Here is a 26,674-nt window from a genome sequence, read left to right on the forward strand (position 1 = left end):
TCATTCTGGCTTCATCTGATTGTCTCTGGCAGAAATGGGGCGTTATAAGAACGCCGTTATTAGCAACCGACAACAAAGGAACTGCCTTATCACTCTCGTCTAGCGCGTCAGTAATAACATCCGCGTCCTGCAGACTAAACCAGAATCGTCTAACCTCAGGTTCTTCCCACATTCTTGCCTGGTGACGGGAGTATAACGTCTAGACCCGTTTTATTGTATCCTACATGCAATATGCCATATTACTCTCAAATCTGTCAATGCACGCCTTCAACCGAAGAATCAATGTTTAATGGAATCATGGAGAAAAAGTACTATTCATATTTGAGGCTTCTTATTCAGAAGTTTCATACTTCATAAAGACTATTCATTAGAAGATTGTGCGTTCCGGCTGAAAGTTTCGAAATGAAGGTCCTCTATCAACATTTGCAATCATCTGGGAACGCGCGTGCCTCACACCCAATGCTTAGCTGTGTCCTAAATTAGAGCGCGACAAATTTCAGCCAAAGATCGGAAGTGGCGATTCCACTGAATCAGATTGCTCAGGAGGCATTGGCCTGTATATAACGGAAGTGTCTCATTTGCTGCAATATACAGTACTTGGATACGGCTGGCTTCTCCGACGGAGGAGCTTAGACCGAGCGCGCTAATTCACTCTCTTTCATCAATCTGGAACAGCTCATCAAAGCATCAAAGCGGGCCTGCTATAAACTTGGACTAATACGTTTGGAACGAAAAGTGTTTATTGTGAAACTGACACACAGCCACGTTCGTCTGCCGCCTGCCGCTAAATAATAGGGCTGTCGTCAAAACTCAACTTTCAAAGCATTTTGCCTTATTACTTATTATTTACTTATATTAATTTTGTCTGTGTCAACTTTTGAATTAGACGGAAAATCATAAGTGTTTTTATTTCATTCACACTTGATCGTAAGTAATTCTTGATAGCTCTGTTGAACTTATTTTCAAAATATGTCCAGATTATATTATGACTGATACATTCAATCCTCGACTTAGAGAAGATATGTTCCGGCTAATGAGTACTAATTATCATCAAGTTTGATCAGCTGGGAACCTAAGGGCGTGTGTTGTGTCAGAGTGCGCGTGAGAACTTGTCCAGAGCACAGGTGCTCATTATGAGAGATGACTGTGAAATTCCTAATTATCGGAAATGAAATACTCAAGCAAGAAATCATCCCCTTTTTTGAGAACGTTGTTCGTGGAAATTTACCATGAGAATCTTGGTGATCTTTTGGTTGACAACAAAGTAGGGATAAAAGAGCCTTGATTAAGTTTTACGGCGTTTTCTAGGAATGCGGGCTCGTCTTGAAGCTTTCTGACTGACGTAGATCTCGTGCAAAATAACGTGATGTTGAGCTTATTTTAATAAGAAAGCAAGAGCTCCAAGAATCATGGGATATGATTGAGTAAAATGTGGTTGCTTGTGATAAGACAATGATTTCTTTCTGCATGAGCGTCTGAGGATACCAGTCAAACAATAATAAATGCATCAGTGATAAGCAACATGCATATCGGGGAGAATATATAGAAGAAACTTGCTTTCAGCAGACGATTGAAAACAAATTGGCGATATTTATCCCTTTCTTGAAACATTCCTGACTTTTTTAAAACCTTTCTAGTCGTGTAATTTGCCCAGAAGCGAGAACTCGCCATGGGAAAATTTAGCGCTGCATGCAAATCTGCGTTGTGAAAATACCAAGATGAGAAAATTTCACAGCTAGTGAAATTTCGATGATCTCAATCAAATTAATATTTCTGTCTTTTATTTACAGGGGGTTGAATTTAAAAGGCATTTAAATGAAGCGATAATTTACCTAAATTGTTAACCTAAATGCATGAGGCGTGGCAGTCAATGAAAACATGTCAAGATATTTTTCCTGGGCGGTGAGGGTGTGCGCATGAGTGTGGAATTCACACTATAGTCTATAGAGTCGGAATGAGGGTCTCTTTGTTTAGAAGAGACAATTGAAGTATAGCTTGATTCTTCAGAAGCTCTTCTGTTAGGGAAAGTCGGCTGGTACGTCTTCTAAAAGAAAAAACAATATTTATTAATTCGAGTTTTAGATTACCAAGAGAAGGGATAGAAGATTGACTGTCTTGACTTCCCTGAGAAGATTGACTGTCAGAAGAGAGGAAAAGAGGATGATCTTTGTTTGTAATGTCGACGTCGTATGCCGCATCCATTGGCTCGTTTTCGCTCTGGTCAAACGAGAGCACCGCTCTTGGCTGGTCGGTGGAGGAAATAGGCTCGTCGGCGGGAGTTGGCTCTTGTTTGACATCTTCTGAAGAAAACAGGTCCATGCTACCATTGAGTGACCCATCCTCGTCCTCTGCAGTTTGACCATCTTGCGAAACTGTATTGGCATGAGCCTCTTTTTCGGACGCCGTCTTCTCATTTTCTGGCTCGCTCTGCAAGTCTTTCTCTTCTGGCTCTTCCTCCTTGTTTTCGCCATCAGCCTGTGACTCAACAGTAGGAACATCCTCAGTCTCCTCCAGAGAGTTCTTGGTTTCTTCTTTGACAGGTTCATCAATAACTCCTTTGGTAGAGTTCTCAGGCGATTTTTCTTTCGCATGCTCTTCAATAGCTTCTTCCTGCGCTGGATTATCCACGATCTCCGCCTCGTCGCCAGCTAGACCGCTTGCCGTTTCTGTCGTTCTCTCGGCAAAAACTTCCTCTTCTTCATTGACTCCATTAGAGTGAGTTTCAACGGAGGGGGTTTCGATTTCCTGGAACTTAGTGGTGACAGGCGTAGGGGACGCGGCGCGTGAACTTCGTCTGGAAGACGCTCTGCTCGAGCTCTTGCTGGAGGCCTTGCTCCTTCGTGAGTCCGATGATTGTTTCCTTCTCTTCACGGGGGTCGGGGCATCCTCAGTTCGTTCAGTTTTGCCGCTAAAAAGATTGAATATAATCAAAGAATTTGGATCAGAAATTTTACAGTGTCTGGCGGCGTTTTCTCCCTTCATTTCTGTGCAGCTTCGTTTCCAATTCCTTCTCAGCGGCAGTGGTGTCTTCACTAAAAAGCATTGATATCTTTTAGATCTTGATGAATTGGAATCTAATTTTCGAGAATGTAATATATAAGTGTTACCCGTGCATAGCCATCTTGTGAATGCACCAGCGTTGCCACTCCAAGTCCACATCATCGTTGTTGTGCTTCAACAACGCGAAAGCTTCCGTTTTCCCTTCGAATACAATTTCGACATCTTCCTTCAAATATTTCATAATTCACCGGTTGAAAAATATATACCATTAGTAATGCTCCATTACCTTCTTCGCATAAAAGAAGATGTAGCCTTGACGTCTCTCGTCAACCCAATCGGTGTCTTTTTTCTTGATAATGTAGGTATTTGTGCTGGTTTTCTTGCGGGTATAATACTGAACCTAGAAAAGGTAATATTTTCCGAAAGTTTTGCCTTTAACATACGAAGATGCCATCTGCCTCGCTCTTGTCTTTTATGATTCCATAAAAGGGTCGATCATAATTGGCACCGATCATGTCTCCTACTTCCATCTCTTCGATTTTGTGCGTGGCGTCTTTGAAGGACTTGATCAGCGGATCCTGAATAGTTTTTAAGGCATAAATCGACGGGCTTCAAATGTGTACCGCTTCAAATGACTCGTCCAATTCTTTTTCCTCCTCTTTTTTTGCTTCGATGCGCTTTTGCACCCGAATCAGTTCTTCCTTCTTCCTCTCTTCTGCTAAATCGTCCCAGGGACCCCATTCGATTTCCTGCTCGCCCAAGAGCCAGGGAATCAAACCCTCTTTGTCGTCAGACGTGAAGGGGAATTCGCCGTTTGGATTCTGGACCAGCTCCTTCAGTGCTCCTAGAAATGCCTTGCTTTTCGCTCCTTCTTGGTGTTTTTCCCTGTTGACGGCGTAGGGCTTTTGCGAGTTTTAACTGTACGACGGTTCAAATTTCAATTATATTTTATTATAATTTCAATTATTATTTATTATCTGAATTTTATAAGCAACTTTTTTTAGATGAATAAACTATTCCTGAATATCTCGCTGAGGGATCCACATTCTTTCGTGAGTTCCGTAAAAGAACACAGGCCACCTTGATAGATGATGATAGTAAAACAAATTCTTGACTAAAACGGAGACTTACATAGTATTTTCATCGACAGGATGATCGGGTTGGTTGCGCCGGAAGCAGCGGGACAATCTTTTGGATGCTTTACTTATAATTTTACGAAGTAAGTAGTGAGAATTGGAATTATTGAGAGATTTGTTGTTATCAGCAAAGAGATAGCTCCTTTCCTGACACAGTCGATTCTCCCAGGCCAGTAAGGATAGCCCTTGACCCGACCCCAGACCAAATCTCCCCACCAGAGCGCGGAACGTTTGAAACTCGCCGGAATCGGCCACATCTTCAGCGGCTTGTACTCCGACTTTTCTCCCGCCATTTTCGCTCTCTGTCCGCCAAAAGTCGACTTTGATCTTTGAACTTACTAAGAGGAGTAGCAGAGTAAGAAATAGTAATCATCAGGAAGCGGCCAATCAACGCGCGCGTGGTGAAAGGATGACTCATCCGGCGCCAGTCAGTAGTGATCTGCCACGAAGCACCGAAAAGAGAACTTTTCATACGAAAATGATAAAAACTTTTATCTTTCTCTTTCGGTGCTTAAATTTTCAGTTTTCAACTTTCCATCGTATTGTTATCAAAAATTTATTTTTATTTTTTACGTAGATTTATATCAAAAATATCGCTTCTGCTATCAGATAAACTTTAACCTTTGAATTTGACTATTTTAAACTGTTAGTAATGAATCCGAGCTAGGAAAAAAAGCTGACTTTCGAATATTATGAAGCTGATTTTCTCGAACATTCCAGAACATTCTAGAAAGCCAAATAATACGTGTCTTTGAATAAAGGCAGCCGGCTCGTTCTTCTTTTATCAAACACAAAAAAACGCTAATTTCTATTTCTTTTGTTAACGATTTTTAACACCTAGAGCAAAAAAATGGGTCACGGCTGTTGCGGCGGCGGCGGTGGCGAAGGAAAGCCTGTGCCTCAAATGAGCGAGCAACAAGAAGAAATCGCCAAGTGGGTTAGGTGGAACGTCAAGACCAAGGAAGCACCCGTCAAAGGTTTGTTTCTCATTAATTAAGCGGGTTAATAAGGCAATTTAGGTGGTGACAAAAGAGCGTACTTCGTCGGGCAGAAAGCAGTAGACAAAATCATGGAATCAAAATTCGCGACTCAGAACGCCAAGGACTCGGACAAGCCGTGCATTCCCGACCGTGAGCATGCCGTCGCCATGATGAACTTTTTCATGCGACTCGGGCTCTTTTACCGAGGCGAACGGGTTAGTTTCTTCTTTTGTCTACCTCCTAACTAACTCTGGCTTCTTCAGGAGTATCTGGTAAAGAAGCAGAAGCGAAAGCGACGCGATTCAAACGGAGACACTGAATCTGAAACCGAAGAAGAACGCCGCGAGAGGAAAAAGAAAAAGTACAGACTCGACTTGTGTGAAAACCAAACCTTTATTGGTAAGTGAACTTTCAAAACTAATGTCTTTCGATTTTCATTTTATTTTTTCGGTTGAATAGCACCGACAGCGGCAAAAGCATACTTCGCGCTTTGCTCCGTGCGTTTTTGAATCGTTCTTTGATGATCAACTCTTTCGTCTTTGAGACTCCGTTTACGTACGCATCGATACTATGAGTCATCAGCGGCAGAAAAGTGTCATCGTAACAGATGAATTCGTTTTTCGATCCAGGCTCGCATGTGTGTCTTTTTCGGCTTGAATGGGTATGATAAGAGATAGGAAATTGCAGAGAAGCAAGCCATTCCTGTACCAGTAAAAAATCCTGCCAAAAGCGGCAGGAACGGGATCATTTGGAAGGACAATACGAGTATGCTTTTTGACACTAGAACAAAGCTAGAGCAAACCCTGTTAATGGGCTTACTTCGAGTTGAAGAGGCACTGGAATTTTGCATCGCCAGGAGTTGGACTTCCAAAGGTCACAACTCGAGTGAGAACATCTTTCACCTCTTGCGAGAGTAGCACGCCTAACATAGCAGCGACTGCGCCACCAAGAGAGTGCCCCGTTACGATTATCTCGTCAATTTTGATGTTCGCGATCGATTCTTTTACGAAAGTTAAGACAGGTGTTTTCAGGGCCAAGTATTGCTCCATGAATCCTAAATTAAAACTCTTTAAAATAAATATACGATCCATTTTCTACCGAAATGGACTTTTGCGTTTTCAATGAAAACGTTTTCATGATGGTCGAAAACAGCTTGTTTAAACTTCAGATCTTGTAAAAAGTCGCCAATTTCTGAAGTTCCCCGAATAGAGATCATTATATAACTTCTTGGTTCCTTGCATCCCTGCACTTTTGTTTCTCTTCCAACGCAAAACACTTTTCCTGGGCTTGGAACCTGTGTAAATATCCTTCAAAATCTATCAGAACCTGACTTAAGTCCAAAAGGATTTCTACACGGGTATCCGAGCCCACACTGCGTCAGCATATGATCCTGCGTCCCTCACTATCTGTTAATGGATAAGAACATGTCACTTTATTTTTCCCACACATCCAGTCAAATATCCATTCCTTATACTCCAGCATTTGAAATCTAGAGAAGAACTTCTTTAGATGAATAATAGCGCTCTTTTCCTTGAGTGAAGAAGATACTGTAACGCGTCTGTCGTTATTGCTGTCAAAGAAGCCGGCGTGCAACTCTTTTATGCATCGCTAAACAATTTTTTCCGATAGAAAGTCACTCCGCTAAAAAACTAACAGGACTTTCATAGGCAAGGGCACAGAGACGGGCGGACATCTGTATCTTCAAAATTGTATCAATCCGGACTTTGTAAAATCTTCTCTTTGTCCAAACGATTGACTTCTTGTTCTTTAGATTAGGATTACCTTTTGAGTTATTTAATAGGTAAAAAGCGTTATTTTTAAATCCTTTGCAATAAGGCTTTGGCTTGAGAACATATCTTTCTTGCGACTGAAAGAACACTACGGCCGACTCTTGAGAAGAATAGTTTTGCCATTTCTGTTCTCTTTAAGCGATTGAAAAGCAGGGATCGGCAACTCGACTCTCAAATGTCGTATCGAGTCGAGTCGAGCTCATTTTTCTTCGGCGATTGTCGAGTCGAGTCGAGTTGTGTCGAGTTTTGAAAATGTGATGATATTCGTAAACATGATTCAAAATTTTCCATCGAGCGAATCGAATTTTCAAAAACCGAAAACAAAAACGATGGCAATCATTTCCAACATTTCGTGAATTTTATTTTCATTTTTCAGACGCAGAAGATGCCCTCTTCATGTGGGACTATGAGCCCACTCATCCGTACACGTGGCTTGGCGGCACTATCGTCATCATTATTGGCTTCCTCGGGGTTCTGTATCCTCTCTGGCCGCAGCAACTGCGCGGTGGCGTTTACTACCTTTCATGGGGAGGTCTTGGCTTCGTCGGCTTTGTCATCGTTCTAGCAATTCTGAGGACGATTCTCTACTGTCTTATCTGGGTCCTCACCGGCGGAAAGCATCACCTCTGGATCTTCCCCAACTTAACAGAAGACTGCGGCCCAATCGAGTCCTTCTTCCCGATTTATTCTTACAAATACACGGGTAGGACACGTTCGTATATATCGTTTATCTACTGTTTTATTAGGACCAAAAGACAAGAAGAAGAAAAAGAAGAAGAAGAAGGCGATCGAGGGCGAACAAGCAGAAGCGATTGAAGAAGATGGCGGCTGCTGTGGAGGAGGAAGCTGCGACGAGCCCAAAACGCTCGAGGAAAAGAAAGATGAATAAAAATAGAATTAAGTTATATAATTTTGGCTGATTATTTCTCCGTGTCGATATCCTTGTGCCGTTTTCTGTCTTCATTAATCCCCTTTAATCCCCCTTTCGGTGCAATTTCGGGCCACTTTGGATCATCCTATAGATTAATGGGCTTCAAGCGAGAGATTACCCCCAATTCGCTAAACAACGTTCCTTTTTTCTTTCCTTATGTTCTTCTACTTTCTTCTGCCAGACCCTTATCTAAACAATACCCTCGTATAAAGCTACTAGTAGGCCAGATACAGTAACCTGAATCAGGGTGGCTATTTTGGACAAAATTTTGGGGTCTGGCCATCCAATTTCCATCCAATAAATTTTGAGTCGGAACTATCCATCCAAAATCCAACCCAATCCAATTATTACCCAATTCCCCAAAAATCCCGAATTCCAATTAGATCCAATTGGATTTCCAATTTTTCCAAGGCTTTAAATACTTTTAAAAGAAGCGAAACAGTAAGTTTTTATCCGAAAGGAGGATCAACATGGCCAAAACAATGATTTTTTTTATCCGAAATTGTTTATTTTTATCATGAAAATGACCTTTCTTTGCATAGTTTAGCGATATATTTTTTATTGGATCCAATTCCCCAATTTCCCCAATTGCCCAATTTTCCCCAACAAAATCCGGTACCCTGGCCATCCAAATTCCATCCAAACCTTATTGGATTGGATCCAATCCAATTCCAACTAACCCCCAAATCCAAAATAGCCACCCTGACCTGAATAGCTCTCGAAATCGTCCTTTCCATTTTAAGTGCAATATTGTTAGCGTTGCAAAAAGTAATTTTTAGACTCATCCTTATTGTTTAATCGCGTGTTCCTTTTTTTTGCAATGCACACTTTTTTATCCTTTATTTTATTCTGCTCTGCAAGAAAATTATAAAATAAATCAAAAAGATCGAAGTAACTTTGCGAAAATGAGAGAGCAAGACTAATAAGTTCTCGTCCTTGGCTCTGATTCCTAGGCATTAGCGAATAATTACCAACCGTCGTTTTGTATTTCCATTTATGCGACAGGGCAAAACGAAAAAGGAAGAAAAAGAGAGAAAAAGGAATGAGCAGGGAAAATTGCAAAGGAACGAATACGGTCGTCCTCAAGCATGGCAGTCATTTGGAGAGTTTCGTGCTTTGGCTACCCTTTATTTTTGACAAAAAGGCTTGAATTCGGCAAAATGCAGTTTCGAGAAACCAATCGTTGAATTCTTTTGAGTTCTGGCGGTGTACGGATACGCATTTAGGGGAATTCTGAATCCATCAAAAAACAAACGATCAAGCGCAGGAGAATATAATTCGTCAAGCTGTTAACTGATTTACTCGTCGATTGTTCACTAGAAAACTATAAGCAAAAAAGGTTAAACAAAATTGTTTTGTTCAGTAATGAAAGAGTTTCTGTTGTCCCTTCCAGAGGGAAAAGAGCCAGCAGACTTCACAAGTGTCGAGTTCGAGCATCCGAAGGGCAAACCGGTGACTTTTTTCTGCTCAGAAAGTGAGCTCTTGGAGCTGCACTACCACTCTCCAAGAATCGGCGACTACTCGTCCTTTGTCACGGACGAAGATCAAACCACGAGTGAGCCAGTTTTCAAGCTTATCATCACTTTTACGCGCATTTAGTTCAAACATATGGAATTCTGAAAGCGACGCCTTTTGATGCTCGTCTGATTTTGCTCGCACAACTAGAGAAAATTAAAGACGAGAAGAAATCCGCTTCGATCGCGGAACTCAAAATGCCCAAAAGGATCAAAACTGTTGCACTATCACTTTCAACTGAAAAGTAAGCCTTCTAATAGCGCTTCTTTTTCTAATAAAGATAGACTCGAGGAGATGTTCAATCTATCAGATAAAGAAGCCAAAAGAATAGAAATCGACGAAAAGAAGCTCTTCGAGAACCTTGACAAGCGACTTAAAAACGTCCAAGAAGCTATTTTGAAGCAGAAGATCATGGACGACTCCAATAAAGGTTTATCCTCGTTTTTCGTTTTTATAACAACGATCGCTTGTAGACAAATTAAAACGGTATTCGGCGAGAGTGATTTGCGATGCCCTCCCAAAATCAACCACGAAAGCGTACGAGAAGCATCTTGGAATTGAGCAGACAGCCGCTAGAATAGAAGCGAAGGAGAATGAGCCTCCTACGAAAAGATCAAGAGTAAGATACATCGAATGTAGATACTTGATCTTCACATAAATCTTCTAGCTTGACGAAGCTCCAACTGAGGACTACTCAAACGGTACACCGCTGAAGGCAATGGCAGAAGTCAAACTAACCAAGAAAGAAGCAGACTTGAAGAAAGCCTCAGTCGGCACCAAAAGCATCATGAGCTTCTTTACGCCGAAAAAAAAGAACTGACCTCTTTTGATTTCAACGACTTTGAATTAATCTCATTTATCACTGCCTTATTTGATTAGTTTTGAAAACAAATAAGAATACATATTAAAAAAAGTGTTTTTAATTTTCTTCGAGTCTTGGAAGTTTGAATTTTGGTTCAGTTAGTTGATCAAGAGCTACTCCCGTGTAACAATTTTAGGGTAGGGTGGGTTGCGTCATTTCAGCGCTGCGCTCCCGGTACAATACCCACCACACCGCCCGCAGCAAGCGCCTTTCTCAAAAAGCGCCATCTCTATTGGATTTTACGCTCGCTGCGGGCAGTGTGGTAGGTATTGTACCGGGAGCGCAGCGCTGAAATGACGCAACCCACCCTACCCTAAAATTGTTACAAGGGAGTAGGTCTAAAATGCGGGGTGTTTGAAATGTGGAGAAGGGATGGTGGCGCTCAAGTGAACGCGAGCGAAAGGTGTAGGAGAGGCGCGCTCCACTTTCAATTTGTGTAGTATTTGCGCGCTCTCGCTGCCGGGGGCGCCATGCCTAAATGGGCGAGGATATGCCCTATTTTGTCGCTGCATGAGTGGCTTTTGCACTGGGCGGGAAGCCTAAAAAGCATTAACGCGCCCTATCCTCTCGGGCCGAGAGTCTCGGCGTGTGATTTTTTGACCTACTGTCGAGAATCAGATGCAAATATCACCGGGTGATTTACACAAATAAGTTCCCGGAAGCGTTAAGCTTATTTTCAAATTTATCTACAAGATGATTGGGGAGACTCCCCAATATTTCATTATTATACCACTATAAAGATTAATTTCTATAGTATTTTTATATAATATTTATTGGATAATTGAAATAAAATATCAGAAAATTAGATATTGAATACCATTTATGTTTTATAAAAGTTTTTTGCACATTATAAGCTACAATTTATAACACATAAAGTATTGATAATCGAAATTAAATATAATAACTAATGCTGAAATAAGCTTTTAAGGATATAGCCTTGAATATTGAACTTTCGTAGCGCCGAATCCCTGTTACGAATTCATTCATTTTTCAAATTAACCCTACCTAAAATTCATCGTAGATTTCGAAAATGACCTTATTTTTAGTACTTTCTATGGTGTTTGTACCTAAAAATCGCCTTTAAAATAAAACAGACCGTCGTTCTCTGAAAATTTCCATTAAAAAGGTAAATCTGGATTGATGATATGAAAGATTGAAGCCTTATCTCCAATCTAGCGGTGGATTTTGTAAAAATATTGAAGATTATGGCTTCTAGGAACTGGTTTATGATTGTACTTCGAAATGGAGAGTGGCGCGCGCTGCCAATCAGAGCGAGGGAGAATCTCAGTTAGATTTCGTCCAAGCTGTCGACAAAATTTCTCGCGTAAAATAGGATGAAACAGGTTTTTAAGTGTGTCCAAAAATGGTGGAGCATTTTTGAAGGTGTTAGAGTCGAGATATTTCGATTCTCTCTTTTGCACCTTGTTGGAGAGGGTCTGTAGTGTGTTAAATAAGCTTTTGGTGTTATTTGCACTTGTGGAGGTGGAGTTATGACGTCACAAAGTTGAAGGCGCCCTTTTATAATGCATTTTGATGACGTCATAACTCCACCACCAGAATAGTTATAGACACCAACTCTATCTAAAATGAATAAACCAATACCCGGCTACATTCTGCAAGTTACAGATCGTAATTATATTAACCCAATCAAAAGTTACGAAAATTTTTGGTCACACTTAAAAACCTGTTTGAGCGATGGCTGAGTGAGATTTTCCCCTCGCTCTCATTGGCTGCGCGCGCCACTCTCCTTTTCGAAGTACAATCAAAAACCAGTTCCTAGAAGCCGTAATCTTCAATATTTTTACAAAATCCACCGCTAGATTGGAGATAAGGCTTCAATTTTTCATATCATCAATCCAGATTTACCTTTTTAATGGAAATTTTCAGAGAACGACGGTCTGTTTTATTTTGAAGGCGATTTTTAGGTACAAACACCATAGAAAGTACTATAAATAAGGGTTTTTCGAAATCTACGCTGCATTTTAGGTAGGGTTTCTTTGAAAAATGAATAAATTCGTAACAGGGATTCGGCGCTACGAAAGTTCAATATTCAAGGCTATATCCTTAAACAAAAATTTCAATCTGATTGCTGATGTTCACTTGACAGGCAAGTGGAATAGCGCTCAGCGCGCAAGGTTCCTAAAAGGCGCGGTAGACCTATTTTTAATCGCTCCACTTTCAAAATTTTCACTCCACTTTTCGTTTGTGGAGGGCTTTCCACCGCGCATTTGTGGAGCAATCGGGCGCTCCGCCTTTCGCGCGTGTACACTTGAGCGCCCCCGCCACTTCTCCACATTTCAAACACCCCGGATTTTAGACCTAGATCAAGAGTGCTCCGCGCGCCGAAGGAAGCAGATTTTCTTCTGTATTCCTTAGCAGCCTTTCTTTCGTCGTTTCTCGCGATTTCAACAGCGACGGTAGCTTCTTCAAGAGTGTTTTCGAGCATTCTCTGCTTTTCAAGAACTTCAGATAACGTGGCACTCGCCGAGTATAAATTCGATTCCATTATTTTTTCGCGTTTAGCAGATCATTATACTGTCCATTGGCTTTATCGAACCAGTCTTGCCATTCGTTTTTCTTCTGAAAATTTTGGAAATTTTTGAATTCAAAAATTTTCGCGAGCTAATTGTTTGCGTTTTTAGCTTACCTGGTTTGTTTCCTCGAGCTTTCTTTCGTTTTCCTTTATTTTTTGAGCTCGTTGATTAAATTGCTTTCCGCAATTCTCAATTTAACGGCGAGTTCGATGTCATTCTCTTCCGCCCAAACTATCGTTTTGTAAAGAGAGTTCGGAATCGGTCCTGAAAGACTTTCTTCTAAATTTGAGAGCTCCATTTTTTCGTCGTTCATTTTCGCCAGTTTTCGAAGTTGCTAGAGCTCTGGAGGATTTTTAAATGATGCTGTTCTTTGTTTGACTTTGATGAACGAACGAGTAAATTCAATCAATTCAGAATCATGTTCGGGCGCATTTTGCGTAGACAGAAGCTCTTTCGAAGCCACTTTCGAAATGCCTCTCTCTTCGGAAAGGAATACAAGGAAGATCACATGACAAATCTTACCCCACGGATCATCAACAATCTTGTGGGTACCAAGACTTGAGTAAAATCTTAATCAACTTTAGTAGGGAAACCACAAGCACCGAATTCCCAATCACCCCATCGAGATTATCAAAAACGAAATTTACAAATATTTCGATCAAAGCAGCACGAGCTTCGCCAAGTTCGAAGAACTGAGCCCGATCGTCACTGTCGAGCAAAACTTCGACTCTGTCCTTATTCCAAAGGAGCACGTCTCGCGCGACAAGAAAGACAATTACTACATAAACGAAGAACTTCTCCTGCGAGCGCACACTTCCGCGCACCAAGTCGAGCTTCTCCGCAAGGGCGAGTCCTCGTTTCTATGCTGCGGCGATGTTTATAGAAGAGACACGATGGATAGATCTCATTATCCGATTTTTCATCAAATGGAAGGCGTGAGACTTTTTCTGAAGAAGATCTCGCCCTGCCTCTTTTGAAAGTGGGAAAGAGCGAACTGATTTTTGGTTAGTTTCCGTTTCCCATTTTATGTTGAAATAATCTTTAATTCAGCCAAGAAAACTATTCATCAGAGGCAGTGAAAAAGTCGAAAATGACTTGAAAAGAACGCTAGAAGGATTGGTAAAACATTTATTTGGAGAGAATGTTGAGTACCGATGGATGGACGAGTACTTTCCTTTCACGCATCCGAGTTTTGAAATTGAAGTATTTTATGAAGGCGACTGGCTGGAAATTCTCGGCTGTGGTATCATGGAACATAGAGTGCTTGTGAACGGAAAAGCGGAAGGTTTGCAATATTCAAGTCACAAATATGCATGACATTTTTAGATAAAATTGGATGGGCTTTCGGTCTTGGACTGGAGCGTCTGGCGATGCGTTTATTCGATATCAAGGACATTCGACTCTTTTGGAAGTCCGAAGTAGTCCAGGAGCAGTTCCAAAACTTCACCGGCGACTTCAGACAATTCAAATTCGTTCTTCCAGAGAGGAAGATTGAACCAGCAAAATTCGACCTAGCATTTTGGGTTCCGGAAGGTTTCCACGAGCACGATTTTTACGATATCGCGCGAAATATAGATGTTGAGGATGCTATTGAAAATGTCGAGTTAATCGATGTATTCACGCATCCCAAAACCGGAAAGGTAGTTAGGATGTTTATTTCGACCATTAAAAAGGCATGTTCAGACGTCTCATTGTTACCGAACCTTCTACCGTGGCGCATTAAAAGGGCTGCAGTTCAAAGATGTCGAACACATAGATTCTGCGATCCGAGCTGCCTTGCAAGAGCAAGGAGCCGGTCTTCGATAATTTAATGTATTAGTTCACGCCTTTACAATTCTCCTCTTTAGAATGGATTGGCTTATCTCAAAATTGCCGACATCGATGCTCGAGCGATTGAATGATCCAAGATATGGGCCGTATGTCATCGTCAACTGGACTGTTATTGATTTCCGTAAGTCTTTTGGGCATTGTAGTCATTGATCAATTACTAGTTTTCTGTCTTGGTGCTGCGAGTGGCGGAGTAGTGCTAGCGCGCACAGAAGGCGGAAGAAGATTCGTCATCAAAAGCCAAAAACGATACCAGACGAAGCTTGCCAAGCTTGAATACAAATATAGTCCGAGGCAAACCGTGCAAGGTAGAAGTACTAAATTTCAAACCTAGAAAGACACTTTGTTTCAGGGAAAGAACTATCGAAAGAATGGACTCAGCTGGACAGAATGCGCGCTTCTCTTTATAAATCTACTGTGTCGATTCATCCCAGTAGTTTCCAATTCGCGATGTTAAGCTTTGCTGTCTTCTGGATCATCGCCGGCCAGTTGAGTCCGGTTTATCTGCCACTGGCGGTGTACGTCACTCCGGCCTCTGTCGAGTACTACGAAAGATGTTTTGATAGAAACGTCCCCGTGTTGAAATACATCACTCCAATTTCCGAATACGCTGCCACGCTGAGCTTTGTAGAGTCCTTCGCCACGAAAGTTGAGTCGGAGCTTGTTTCAAGATAACAACTGTTAAAAATTCTTCTTTCTGTAAATTCAATAATTCTCAAATTAAAAATCGCTTTATGACACTTTGATTCAGAATGCTGAGAGTGAACGAGAAACTCGTTCAGGTCTCATCGCGGACAGGGATGAGAGGAAAACGAATTCCAACACGACCAGGAAAATCCTGGGTTAAAACGAGACCCGAAAGACTTGCGGACTCTAAGCTACCACTGGCCCTCGCGAAAGGTAATAGAAAAATATCGACTAGACAAAACTCTTATGTGATATTAGTTGAGGAGAGGAAATACGCCGAGGATTACACCAAAACCACATGGGATCCACTTTCTGGCAGAGCACCTAGACCTGCGGCTGGTTCTGATGGCCAATTTGAGCACACTCATTTCATGTCGCAGGTTTTGCAGAAATAATTGTCAAAGAAAAAAAGTTTTCTAGGATAATGTAAGTCCGAGCATGGACAGGAGTGCTTGGGAGCTGGGTTTCGAAGGCGCGGCCGAAATGTACCCTGACTCGCCTGTAGAGGACCAGCCAGATATTTGGATAGTCCGCCGCATTCAGCCAAAGTACAACCCCCGTCTTGTTAACAGAAAAGGTACGTCTGAAGGTCCTTATCTGGCTTATTTTCCTCTCTCAAGGATGGTATGATGGCTATATCTACAAAGACCACGAAAAGACACTTATCTACGAATCAGAGCACCGTCTTCCCGCCAAGGTACTCTTTTGATATCAATTCAAATGTCTCATTCTCTTCCAAGGTGCAATCGATCCTCCACGAAATGAACCTTCTGAACATCAACGACATTTCTGTTCAATTTAACACCGCAGAGGTCAACGATTTGCTTTGGGAAGTGAAGAGTTACGTCTCAATCATGCCCCTGCGAATGCCAGATGGTTTGCCGGAGACAGAAATCGATTTAGAAAACTTTCGACTTTTATCCACTGGCGAGTTGATAAACTCGGCTTTGCGCTTGCCCAAGGAGAGGATTCTTAACAAAAAATATTTCAAGTAGCGACTAGTTCAGCAGATATCCAATTTTAAAAGCACGTGAAACAATACTCAACCCAGCCAGCGAAGGGAATAAAGCTAAAGGAAGATACAAAAGACTTGGAATCACTCAAAACTGGAATAGATAGTCGTCAAATGAAATTTGGGCACAATTTGACGCAGTGGCAAGAAAATTGGTCTTTTGAAGAAAGTAATGCTGCGCCAAGGCGCTTTTCTAATGCTCCTAAAGCGTGGGCAGATGATAGTTTTATTGCTAAATCTTGTCGGAATAAAATAAATTGAATTTAAAAGCGTATTTGAGAACACTCAAAAGACATATTTGATTGTTGATGATTCTGTGGTCGATTCACTTGCAATAAAAATCGCAAAAATACTGATAAATCCGTGTTTTATGCAAGATCACGCAATCAATTATCAGAAAGGTTGCGAAAAGCACTTCAAATCTTCCCTTGGCGCATTTTTCGCAGAGAGCATTTAGTAAACAAAATCGATTCTAGAGCTCATTTTAATGCTTTTTCACTGTTGTTGACTTACGAATGGAGCAAAGTTGTTGTTGAGTTTAGGTCACGTGACGTGCAAAAAGCCGTCTCTAGAATGTTGTTAGGGATCTGTCAATGGGCGGGCATTTTTGATTTTTGCTCATTCCACTCTGGGAACTCTCAGAGTCCGGATCGGCGCAGTTTTGAGGTAATTTTTAGAATTCGGATTTCGACGCTAACGCTGACTTTTTAGTGATTGAAGAGCTGTGCGATCGTGTCCTTCAAAAGGATTCAAAATCTACAACTGCCGAGGCAGTTGTACATTCTACTCCGAACAAGAGCCTGAAAAGGTGCTTCTTCTTGTTTAGGCTCCCAAAAGGGGGCCTGAATAAAATCAATTTTCCTGCAAAGGAGGCTCAATGCTCCAAATTCACCTGAATAAAATCAATTTCCTTTTCATAAAAATCACAGTTGCTAAAGTCAAATCTTTCTTTAGCACCTTCTTTGTCTTTCTTGTTCTTTTGGATGGTAGTTTGCTTAGAAAAAGGTCGCTAGGGTAGTAACTACCCGGTGTTCTAAAACAAGGGAGTTAAGATCTCAAGCAGTCAAAAAATAACATATCCGGTGCGTGTTCTAGAGCCAAATGAAATAGCTTTTTATACAATTTTAGATAGTCTATTCATCAAAGAATATGTAACATATTATATGTTCATCTCTAGGTCTGCATTTATTTCAAAAATCACTTGTACAAAATAAGTGGGTCGTTCAATATTTCTCTATATTCAGTAAATTTCCGGCTGATAAACGATATCATCTCCGCATACATTTCCTGTGGGTTTTTCAATCGGAGGATCCTTTTAAATTTATCGCCATGTAATATTTGAAGTGTTTCGCTTGGTGGTATCTGGCTCCTCTAAAATCGTGTGATAAATCATTTTAATAGATTATTTTTACCTTTGCAAGCAATATTCCGAGGCCACAAATAGTGATCCTGGAATATTTCCACTCTCTCGCATGATCGCAAAGTTTGACGGATCATATGAATGTCCTTGAACATCAACCATCGTATTGCAGTTGCTGACTCTCATGCACACCCCGCAAACAAACTAATAATTGTGAGCTTTAAGAACTAATAATCATCCCTACCTTGTTTGGTGAATAAAATTTTTGGGTGCGCCAAATTGGATGACGATTTAGTCTCTCGATTATAGCTTCTGTCCAAGCACACGTTGAGAACTTTGAACATACGGCGTCGAGAGAATCGTCGAACTTTTTCATCGGTTTATTGATCTTGTCCCCTAAGCTTGCAAATATTGATTGACCTTCAATAACATTTTCATTTTGATTAAGTTGTTGAAACGCTAGCCAAAGGAAAATGTTTATGAATTCCTCTCGAGTGATATTAGGATCGTCCATCGAAACTCTTCACACAGGCTATTTCAGGGATAAGTGTATCTCTGTGAAACAATCAAAAACTTTCAATCGTAAATGTTCAGTTGCTACTTTTGATCACCACAAAATTTATCCCGCCATCCTCCGACATATTTTTCCTGCTAAATTTGCAGATCAAATACCAGAATACTCAACTTGTTAGTTTATCCAAACAAGAAGTGAAAAGATTTCAGCCTGCAAAAATATTTTATTGTTTATTCTTGTCTCAGGCTGAAAATTTCAGGTTTCGAAGAATATATTGAAGATATTCAGGCTATATTTTCGTTTGAGGAAGTTTCCCGTTGCAAGTTATATTGTAGTACTCTTGGCAAACGTACTGGATGATGAGATTGCAAAGTTCTTCCTGTTGCAACTATCAACAAAGTTGTAATCGTCATAAATTTCAATAGACTGACATAAATTAATGTGCCGTTGTGAAACTGCGCATATCTTGGCTTGAAGTACTTTTTGTAGATTATTTCAGAGAGGCTGAGGCTCTTAGTAGTTTCATCTTCGACGGCGCAAACATCGATTGTGTGATTTGAAATTTGGATGTCTCCATCGGCCTGATTTTAAAAATGTTAGCGCGGCGAGATTTATTCCACGCTAAACGGAATCTTACCCAACTCAGCGTCGTGAAAAATACTGTCACTATGGCAAGGATGAATCCAATAAAAATGTACGCCTTATAAAAGCTTTAGTTTCCGCTTAGTTTGCGTTATCTTATATGACAATATAATTATTTTAATAGCTTTTCCAGAAAAAGACACGCTCGCTCTTGAATCCCACCGTTCAGCGGGCCAGAACTCCGCCTGAAAATATCAATTAGAATGATTTGGCTTTATAAATCGCAACATAACTTTCGAGTTTCTCTTCAAAAGTGAGACTTCCAACGGAAAATCGACGTATTCTCGGTTTGACCTGGCTTGATCGTAGTGCCCTAGAATCTTTCTTTAGCGAATTTCAAGTTAAAATAGAATACATAAACATCTTTAGTTGTATTCACCGAATGCGCTTCATCTCAAATCTGGAAAGAATGAATCACAAGTTCTAATCATGTGGATGGGTTATGAAAGAATATTGCATTAGAGGTATAGATGGTGATATTCCCACTTAACCCAATTCCTGAATGCAAGATTGTCATCGAATTTAGTTGGCTTTGGCGTGGACCACGCCGCGTGGTTTACCTAATATTCTGACTTATCAGAGGTTGATTTTCAGGTTCAAGAAAATAAATTATCTGAGTCACTTCTTCGGATTCGCGACGAGTAAATTGAACAAATGAGCAGGGTGATTATATTAGAACGCATCTATCGTGCTCAAATTGCTCCATGATTGAGCCCAATTTTGAGCATTAAAACCGCGGCGATATTTTCGATCTCCGTAGAAAATCCTCTGCCCTCGCGCGTGCTAGAGGAAGCACTTTTCGGTCGACTTTTGTAAAGCATCTAAATTAAAAAAGGAGATAGAGACAAATGTTATTAATTTATGGCCTTGTTGCCCTTGCCACCGGTAAGTTCATTTCTAAAGAAACACAAACTAAAATGCCGTAGCTCAAAATGCGGCCATTATCACCAGTGGAACAGGCCCGATGACGAGTGAAACCCTTTTCGAAAAGCAGGACGAAGTGGCGGACTACATCAATGTCACCTGCACCGAAACAAACATGTGCATCAAAATCGATACGCAGTACTTTCCATTGCGACGAGATCATCCTCTGGAACCGGACGCAATCTCTATGGTCACCCCAGACTGCAGAAATAACCGAACAGTTATTGGAAGTACCCTTATCGTCTGCACGAAAGAGTACGGCGATCCTACTTGTCCAAAGGTCTTCAAGTAAGTGGAATCAACTACGATTCGGCTTAATAAAATCCCATTTCTAGTCTCAACAGCACCCATGCATCCTACCAAGTGACTCTCAACACACAGAATACTACTGTAGAGAACACTGCTCCAAACGGAGCGACAAATATTACAATCTTTCAGGTGCTATTTTTTCACAAGTATTTTCGCCATTTAAGTTTTTTAGTACGAATTGCCATTTTCCTGCACTTATCCGTTGGATTATCTTCTGACACTGTCCAGTCTCAACGGTGATGAATACGGTTATTACATTCCAAAAATCTACACCCCGAAGCTGATCACTCTGCTCATCCCAGATGGCGAAGGTAAAGGCGAGTTCCCGGTCGTCATGCTTCTTTATGTAAGAAAAAGTGTTTAAAGTAGCCGAAGTAATGTTTTATTTTCTTCAGGAAAATCAAGACTACCAGAATGTTTATCAAGAGTCTCCAACAATCGATGTTGGAGAAACCTTATTCGTGCGAATACTTCTAAAAAGAGCCCTGCTAATTCAGTGATTCAAGCACGAGAGTGCTGGGCCACACCGACAAGCGAAATTGCAGTCAACAGATTCGATCTTATCACCGACTACTGTGCATCGCCAGTAGAGAATATTCAACAGGTAAGATACCTATCCTCGGTTAAGTCATCTAAGCTTGATTAGGATCCTGAAGTGAACATTCTCAACAACGGTGATACAACAGACGTGAGATGGACATCGAAAGTATTCAAGTTCGACGGAACTGAGAACAACCGTGTTTACCTTCACTGCAGAGCGCGCATCTGCTTTAACACCAACGGCGATCCAGCTGAATGCGACAAGTTGAACACTTGCGCTAACAGGAGACGAAGAGCGCTAGTGGGATCTGGCGGTTTGGGTGTCAGGTTTTTATAAATATATAAAAAATCTTCTTCAACAATAATATCTAAGTATTTAAAACTTTGCTGGATTGATCAAATTAACACGAGATTTTAGCCCGGCTGAAGAATACTCCGAAGAGGTGGAGTTAACCACTGGCCCTATCTACATCACTGAGAACGGAGCGAAATTCGTCGTCGCTGGTGAGGATGGTGATGAGGTTGCTGTTCCCGTTCAAATCGCCGAAGTCGGCACTCTTTCGCCCTACGTTGCATGGATGATTATAGGGACGGTTGAGAACTTTAGTAATTTGACCAATCTTCTCATAGTTAAATTTATTAAAATACGGTCATTTTATGAACAAAATCTCATCCGTGAACAGCCGCACTTGTCCTCGTGATGGTTTTCCTGAGCTTACTCCTCGTTATCGTCGTCAAAAAGCGTGTTTCAAAGTAGAATCCGTATTCGAAAATCAAGCGCTGTAAAAATGTAAAAAGCCTTCCGTCCTTACCTTTGTAAAACGATATTTGGTACTATTAGACAATTACTATTCCATGATGATAAACTATGAAGCAACTAACGAATGAAGAGCTTGATTTTGATTTTCCTGCAATTGATGCTTACTCTCAATTGATTATATGAAGAATCTGCCCTGATTAGTTACAAGCAGAGTTTTGAATAAACATAAAATTCAATTTTTGTTTGTATTTTCGATTCAGCATTATATTTTCAATTTGTTAAAAGTAAAGCAAGTAATCAATGCAGTGAAGGATAAGTTCAGCCTTAGAAATAACTTCTAACTAAGTTAGAAGTGATCGTCTTCTAACTGTTTGAACGCTGCGCGAAGTATTGTCTTGTTACCCTGGCAATCCGTGTGAATCGCCATTGCGTGATGTCCTTCCATTGAAGCTTTCTCGAGGACTGTAGTGATGATTTCGTATTCATCGTCTGATTCAGCCTCTGTAGCTTCGTTACTATTTGCCGCTGGCAGCGATGGGTACTTCTTCGTTAAAGCGTGAGCAGGACTCTTTTTCGTGGCTCTTTTAAGTGCGGTTCTATCAATTTTTATGCGGACGCCAACAGGTTTTCCCTCTATTTTCTGCTTTTTGGAGGAATTTTCTTCGTGTGATTCAAGTTTTCGCTTTTTCGAGGAATCTTGGCTCCAGTTGCTCATTGCTTCCAAGCGACGATAGGCGTATACTTCTTGAAATTTTTGAAAAAATCGAGGGATTGACATCGTATGTTGCTTTTTTTCTCAAATTATACAACTCTCGTGGAATATGTGCAGCTTATATTTGCGCAAAAAGGGCCCTAGAGAGGGTCTTTAGCAATGATTATCCTCGAACCCCCGCAGCGTGTGACCTTGGTGGCGCTCTTTGGTTAGCGTAACTGGATATCCAGAATAACTTATTCTCATCGTGAATGATCCAACTGTAAATTGAATAAAAGGATAAAGATAGACAAGGCTTGTCGGAAAAGCCATATCCGCGGAGATTTATGACCTGTGAAATAAGTAATAATCAAAAGAGGCGGTTGTACATGAATTTCTTTATTGTCTTTTTGTGTTTAGTGAATATTTAGAGGGTTCCAGATCTGGTGAACTGTGACTTGCTCCCAGTTGAACGTCTTATTTTCCTATCGCTAGCACCATGGGATAGCAACAGTTTGGCAGTGTCGTGATTTCCACAGGCATAAGCTTCATCTTGGGAAAAATTTAGCAATGAACGATATCTCTGGAAAATACCTAATGGTGTCCAACCATCATCATTTCGATGGTTGATGTTTGCGCCTCTGTGAATCAAAAGTTGGATCATCTTTGTCTGTCCAAAGATGGCCGCTACATGACAGGCGCTCTCTCCAAACGAATTCAGACTGTAAACAGCGCTTTTATCTGCATGAATGATATCTTCTGCTGCAGCGATGTTTCCCAACCTAAAATTAACAAAAAATAAAAAAAGTATTAATGGACATCTGGAAAAAGCAACCTCTATTCGAAAACCTTTTGCAGATGGCTATCTTAGATAGCCTATCTACCCAATACAGGGGAAACTTGAGCTAGAATACAGCTGTTTCCGGATTTTTATCATGATTTCCCTCCTATAAAGACCAATAATACCCCACAGAGTGTGCCCCTGCGCGATGCTCTAAAGCGAAACATTATCAAATCCGCTAGGTGGTTCGAGGAAGTCCCCTATTTATCAAATAACAGTATATACGGTACATGATATACCAGGTACATGATATACCAGATACATGATATACCTTGCGATTCCATGAATTGTATGGAGACCCCCGCTGTTGAGGAGAAGAATGCGCATGTCTATGTTTTCGTTTGGCACCAGATCGAGCGAGCTTAGCCCCATATAGTTGATTCCATGTATCACGGACGGATCCAGCTCGAGCAGCATTGCAGCTGCTTTGATCCTGTTTGTGACGGCGAATAGATGAAGAAGATTGTTCCCGTCTTCATCTAAGTACGGACTCGATATTTTATACCTTCAGTTTATCAAAGAAAGGGAAAACTTATCTTGCTCAATTAATGTATTTGGAAAAATTGAGCCGGACCTAGTGGTTCCGAAAAATATGACCGGAAGCGGAGCAGGACTCGTTTAAAAGACATTGATGAGGCGTTTTGGTTGTTGAGTCCCAAGTAAGCGACTGGTGGAAGGTGATCTTCTCGATCTGTAGAACGAGGCATTTTTGGGTAGAGAACATCTATAACATCCGCGGATACCCACTGGGAAGCGCATTTCATAAGAGCTTCAATATCGAGGTCATCACCATTGCTCTCCAAAATATCTCTTATCACCTGAAACTGATTAGCCCAAGCGTTCAGAAAACAAGTGATACCTTTGGATTGTTAGATTGGCAGCATTCGTAAGCTAAGTTGAAGAATTTTTCAGCGCGCCTAAGCGAGTCGGAATACATCGGTTGGTCTTCCTCGAGTTCAAGAGACATTTTCGCGGGATACTCATTTTGATCTTCGCGCAGAGTTATTTCCCCAAGAGGAACTGACGGTCCAAAATAAACCACGGGGTTGAGTAATTTTGGACTGAGTTCCATTTTCTTCATTTGGTAGACAAGAATCAGTATAAAAAGCAGGTCAAAGACCGTGAAGACAACAAGGAGTTTGTCGAACCAGAAAAGGCAGCGGTAAGCGTTTTGGCTTTGGCAAGTTGTAGAAACTATTTGAGAGAAATCGTCTATTGTGAAGAATTTTGCTAGCTGTACTCTTTTCCGGGTTCCATTAATTTATTTCACAGCAGTTTCAATTAATCAATTTCGATATTGTTGTCAAAAAATGAATAAACATATATAAATATAAAACCCAACCCAAATCGTATTGTGTGAAGAAAACATAAACAAACATTTGAAGCTATCGTCAAGGCAAAGATAATCTGAAGATCTTTCGCCAAGCTGTGTAATTGCTTTGCAGCAAACTTGAAGTCATAGGAAAGCTCTGCGTACACGTGGCTCATCAGAAGGATACAAGTCGTTAGATGTCTAGGAGACGGAATACGGCTGAATTTTTCAATACCGAAATATAGAAGCCACAGTTGAAGTAAATCCGATAAATTGAGCCAGACGCAGAAGTCAAGTGCTGGCTTGAGCTCACGCTCGGAACGAAATCTAGATAATGGCCGTGATGCTCTGATGCAGCCGACTGTAGGAAGTTTGTTTATGAGGAAAATGGACTGAAGTTATTCTAGATAACAAACTTTCCTTGACACATAGAAAAGAAAAATACGGCCACAATCAAAAAGCACGGTAAGGATAATCCAGGAGCGGCAGTATCCTCTATGTACTCAACTTTTCCATAGGCGACATCGTTGAGGGAGTAAAGTAGGTTGACGCCTTCCATCAACGAGATCAAAAAGCAAAACTCCACTTGAATCAAGTAAATGCATCTTGTCGAGAGCGTTTGAGGCCATTCAAGTGCTCTGTCTCTGTTGTTTTTCAACTCTGAAAGTCAATTGTTATGATAAGTCGCCCATGTTTCTCTGACCTTTAAATACAGCGTTGATAAGCCTGTAGAATTCTGCACCAAGCGCCAACAGCGTTACTGAAAGACATATCGAAAAAATCACGTTTATCTCATAATCAGACATGTCGATCACATTTCAAGCGGATCCCATTTTCTCTTCTACGCTGCTATCCCCTCTCTCAACTAACTAGTCAACCGAAAATTTCTAGGGCGATTTTGTAGTAGTAATGCGCGCATTTCCCCCCGGGCAGAGTGAAAATGCATACTTTCGCAAACATGTTAAAACAGGCTCACAGGTGATCCCAGCCTCGGATTGTGTAACTATTTCGAATTCCTCGCACGATCCTTTAATTTCGTTTTCTTGACTCAATATGGAAAATATACATTTCGCAAGCTTTACTCAAAATAATAGTAAAATACGACCGATTTAACATTACAACCAAGTTTCAAAATGTCTAAAAAACGCTTGATCTTCCAGTCTTAATATCTATTGATTGGATAGACAAACAAATAGAAATTATATCAAGTACGTGATGATCGGGATTTCCGGTCAACTAAATTCATTCTTCTATTAGTAAGGAAGGAGCATTTTAATGATACTTCTCTCATCGTAAATATTTGACCAGTGAATCCGTGAATCTCCTAACAGATTCGCCGCGCTCCATCTGCAAAAAAATCAAAGAGAATGGCGGAAAATCCGCTTTGCGTCAAGTCATTTTTCGATAAGAAGACACAGTCGGTTGCTGAGTTTCAGGTATAAAATAGCTTTTTTTAATTGATAATACTAATATGGCTAGGAAACCCTGAAAAAACAAGAATGGTGGAGTACATGTGGACTTGAATCCGACCGCGCGCGGCTTTTACTCCCGGACTCGGGTCTCCTCGTTGCCTTCATGAAGTGGACTGAGACCGAAAAAGAAGTTCTTGGCCAGGTCAAGGAGTCGCTAGAATTTCGGGAAAAGACGAAACTCTACGAGCTTGAAGCTACAAAGCTAGCTCCATTCAAGCAGCCATTGTTTACAATTCAAGGCAAAACTAAAAGCGGAAATAGGCAGTAGTTCAAGCTTCTAATTAATGTCAAGAATACTTCAAAAATAATCTTTAAAACTGTATAAAGAACTATGTTGGTAGGATTATGTGGGTCCAAGTCCAGTACAACGACCCTAAACAGTTGGAAGAGGGCAAGCGATGCCTGGACTATTTATTCGAGGCAATCACTAGGTAGGCATAAAGTACTACCACTCCTTCTAAATCAAACATTCGAAAGAGCTGAACCCAACAAACCAGTGCAAATCGTGCTCATCTTCAAAGGCGCTGGCATGTCTAATGTCTCCATCGATTTCATCAAACATCTCATTTACATAGGCGCGGCTCTGACTTAGCAGTACTTACTACTCAGCCAGAGATGAATTTTACTGAATTATTTAAATAATGATTAATGAATATTTAATTTTAAAGGATAAATTATTTGAAGATTATGTTTAATCCGCGTATAAGGAACGGCAATCTTCCCGCACTACATTTTCAAGATTACCGCCCTCGACATGCCTTGGATTTTCAAAGCGACTTGGGCTGTTATCAAGGCCTTCCTCACGGAAAAACAAAAACAGTATGCGTTTTAATTATTCTCACTTTTCAAATGTGTTTAGAATGGTGAACTTTACAAGCTTGAGCGATTTTGAGAAAGAAGTCTCGAAGGACAACTGGATCAAAGTAGTCGGCGGAAGTCTGCCTGAAATCACTTTCGATGGGTCAGCTCCGATTCCAGAAGAACTCGGAGATCTGCGAAACTCTTTGAAATTTTGAAATAAACATTACTTGTCAA

At 40.9% G+C, this 26,674-nt stretch overlaps 8 protein-coding genes across 9 annotated transcripts; 5 read left to right on the forward strand and 3 right to left on the reverse strand.

The window, feature by feature from the left end:
• Positions 1-1,764: 1,764 nt before the first annotated feature.
• LOC145706419 (uncharacterized) lies at positions 1,765-4,496 on the reverse strand. Of its 2 annotated transcripts, none has more exons than XM_081783819.1 (10): positions 4,284-4,496; positions 4,132-4,188; positions 4,020-4,080; positions 3,624-3,902; positions 3,444-3,578; positions 3,287-3,400; positions 3,108-3,226; positions 2,955-3,032; positions 2,088-2,908; positions 1,765-2,041 (listed from the first exon to the last, which is right to left on the reverse strand). In XM_081783819.1, exons 1-10 carry the CDS (start codon positions 4,427-4,429, stop codon positions 2,019-2,021), a joined length of 1,833 nt encoding a protein of 610 aa, XP_081639945.1. In that variant the 5' UTR covers positions 4,430-4,496; the 3' UTR covers positions 1,765-2,018. The 2 variants fall into 2 exon arrangements, with proteins under 2 accessions (XP_081639945.1, XP_081639944.1); XM_081783818.1 differs by having other exon boundaries at positions 1,765-2,044; positions 4,284-4,495.
• Positions 4,497-4,943: 447 nt separating this feature from the next.
• LOC145706421 (translocation protein SEC62-like) lies at positions 4,944-8,728 on the forward strand. The gene is made up of 5 exons (XM_081783820.1): positions 4,944-5,113; positions 5,156-5,331; positions 5,380-5,515; positions 7,283-7,609; positions 7,653-8,728. Exons 1-5 carry the CDS (start codon positions 4,987-4,989, stop codon positions 7,793-7,795), a joined length of 909 nt encoding a protein of 302 aa, XP_081639946.1. The 5' UTR covers positions 4,944-4,986; the 3' UTR covers positions 7,796-8,728.
• Positions 8,729-9,169: 441 nt separating this feature from the next.
• LOC145708067 (uncharacterized) lies at positions 9,170-10,253 on the forward strand. The gene is made up of 5 exons (XM_081785686.1): positions 9,170-9,392; positions 9,437-9,596; positions 9,637-9,782; positions 9,826-9,971; positions 10,020-10,253. The coding sequence occupies exons 1-5, from the start codon at positions 9,203-9,205 to the stop codon at positions 10,170-10,172; spliced, it is 795 nt and encodes a 264-aa protein (XP_081641812.1). The 5' UTR covers positions 9,170-9,202; the 3' UTR covers positions 10,173-10,253.
• A 2,912-nt stretch (positions 10,254-13,165) lies between these two features.
• On the forward strand, positions 13,166-15,312 carry LOC145708087 (phenylalanine--tRNA ligase, mitochondrial-like). The gene is given in 7 exon segments (XM_081785709.1): positions 13,166-13,292; positions 13,336-13,752; positions 13,799-14,033; positions 14,075-14,388; positions 14,432-14,699; positions 14,740-14,883; positions 14,928-15,312. Coding segments are annotated over 5 exon segments (1,215 nt in total). The 5' UTR covers position 13,166; the 3' UTR covers positions 14,555-14,699; positions 14,740-14,883; positions 14,928-15,312.
• A 2,159-nt stretch (positions 15,313-17,471) lies between these two features.
• On the reverse strand, positions 17,472-18,038 carry LOC145710133 (uncharacterized). Its single transcript, XM_081787832.1, has 3 exons — positions 17,879-18,038; positions 17,687-17,838; positions 17,472-17,645 (listed from the first exon to the last, which is right to left on the reverse strand). Exons 1-3 carry the CDS (start codon positions 18,008-18,010, stop codon positions 17,573-17,575), a joined length of 357 nt encoding a protein of 118 aa, XP_081643958.1. The 5' UTR covers positions 18,011-18,038; the 3' UTR covers positions 17,472-17,572.
• A 1,512-nt stretch (positions 18,039-19,550) lies between these two features.
• LOC145708894 (ZP domain-containing protein-like) lies at positions 19,551-21,553 on the forward strand. The gene is made up of 7 exons (XM_081786592.1): positions 19,551-19,675; positions 19,717-20,002; positions 20,050-20,152; positions 20,196-20,379; positions 20,419-20,627; positions 20,670-20,890; positions 20,982-21,553. Exons 1-7 carry the CDS (start codon positions 19,639-19,641, stop codon positions 21,262-21,264), a joined length of 1,323 nt encoding a protein of 440 aa, XP_081642718.1. The 5' UTR covers positions 19,551-19,638; the 3' UTR covers positions 21,265-21,553.
• An 858-nt stretch (positions 21,554-22,411) lies between these two features.
• On the reverse strand, positions 22,412-25,027 carry LOC145707754 (uncharacterized). The gene is made up of 7 exons (XM_081785325.1): positions 24,871-25,027; positions 24,198-24,827; positions 23,715-24,096; positions 23,430-23,673; positions 23,127-23,334; positions 22,609-22,796; positions 22,412-22,566 (listed from the first exon to the last, which is right to left on the reverse strand). The coding sequence occupies exons 2-7, from the start codon at positions 24,341-24,343 to the stop codon at positions 22,442-22,444; spliced, it is 1,293 nt and encodes a 430-aa protein (XP_081641451.1). The 5' UTR covers positions 24,344-24,827; positions 24,871-25,027; the 3' UTR covers positions 22,412-22,441.
• Positions 25,028-25,457: 430 nt separating this feature from the next.
• Positions 25,458-26,672, forward strand: LOC145710318 (motile sperm domain-containing protein 2-like). The gene is made up of 6 exons (XM_081788058.1): positions 25,458-25,603; positions 25,647-25,900; positions 25,981-26,070; positions 26,117-26,214; positions 26,347-26,458; positions 26,499-26,672. Exons 1-6 carry the CDS (start codon positions 25,535-25,537, stop codon positions 26,653-26,655), a joined length of 780 nt encoding a protein of 259 aa, XP_081644184.1. The 5' UTR covers positions 25,458-25,534; the 3' UTR covers positions 26,656-26,672.
• The last annotated feature ends 2 nt before the right edge of the window (positions 26,673-26,674 follow it).

Source organism: Oikopleura dioica, chromosome XSR, assembly GCF_907165135.1.
Source record: "Oikopleura dioica chromosome XSR, OKI2018_I68_1.0, whole genome shotgun sequence".
Taxonomy (NCBI): Eukaryota; Metazoa; Chordata; class Appendicularia; order Copelata; family Oikopleuridae; genus Oikopleura; species Oikopleura dioica.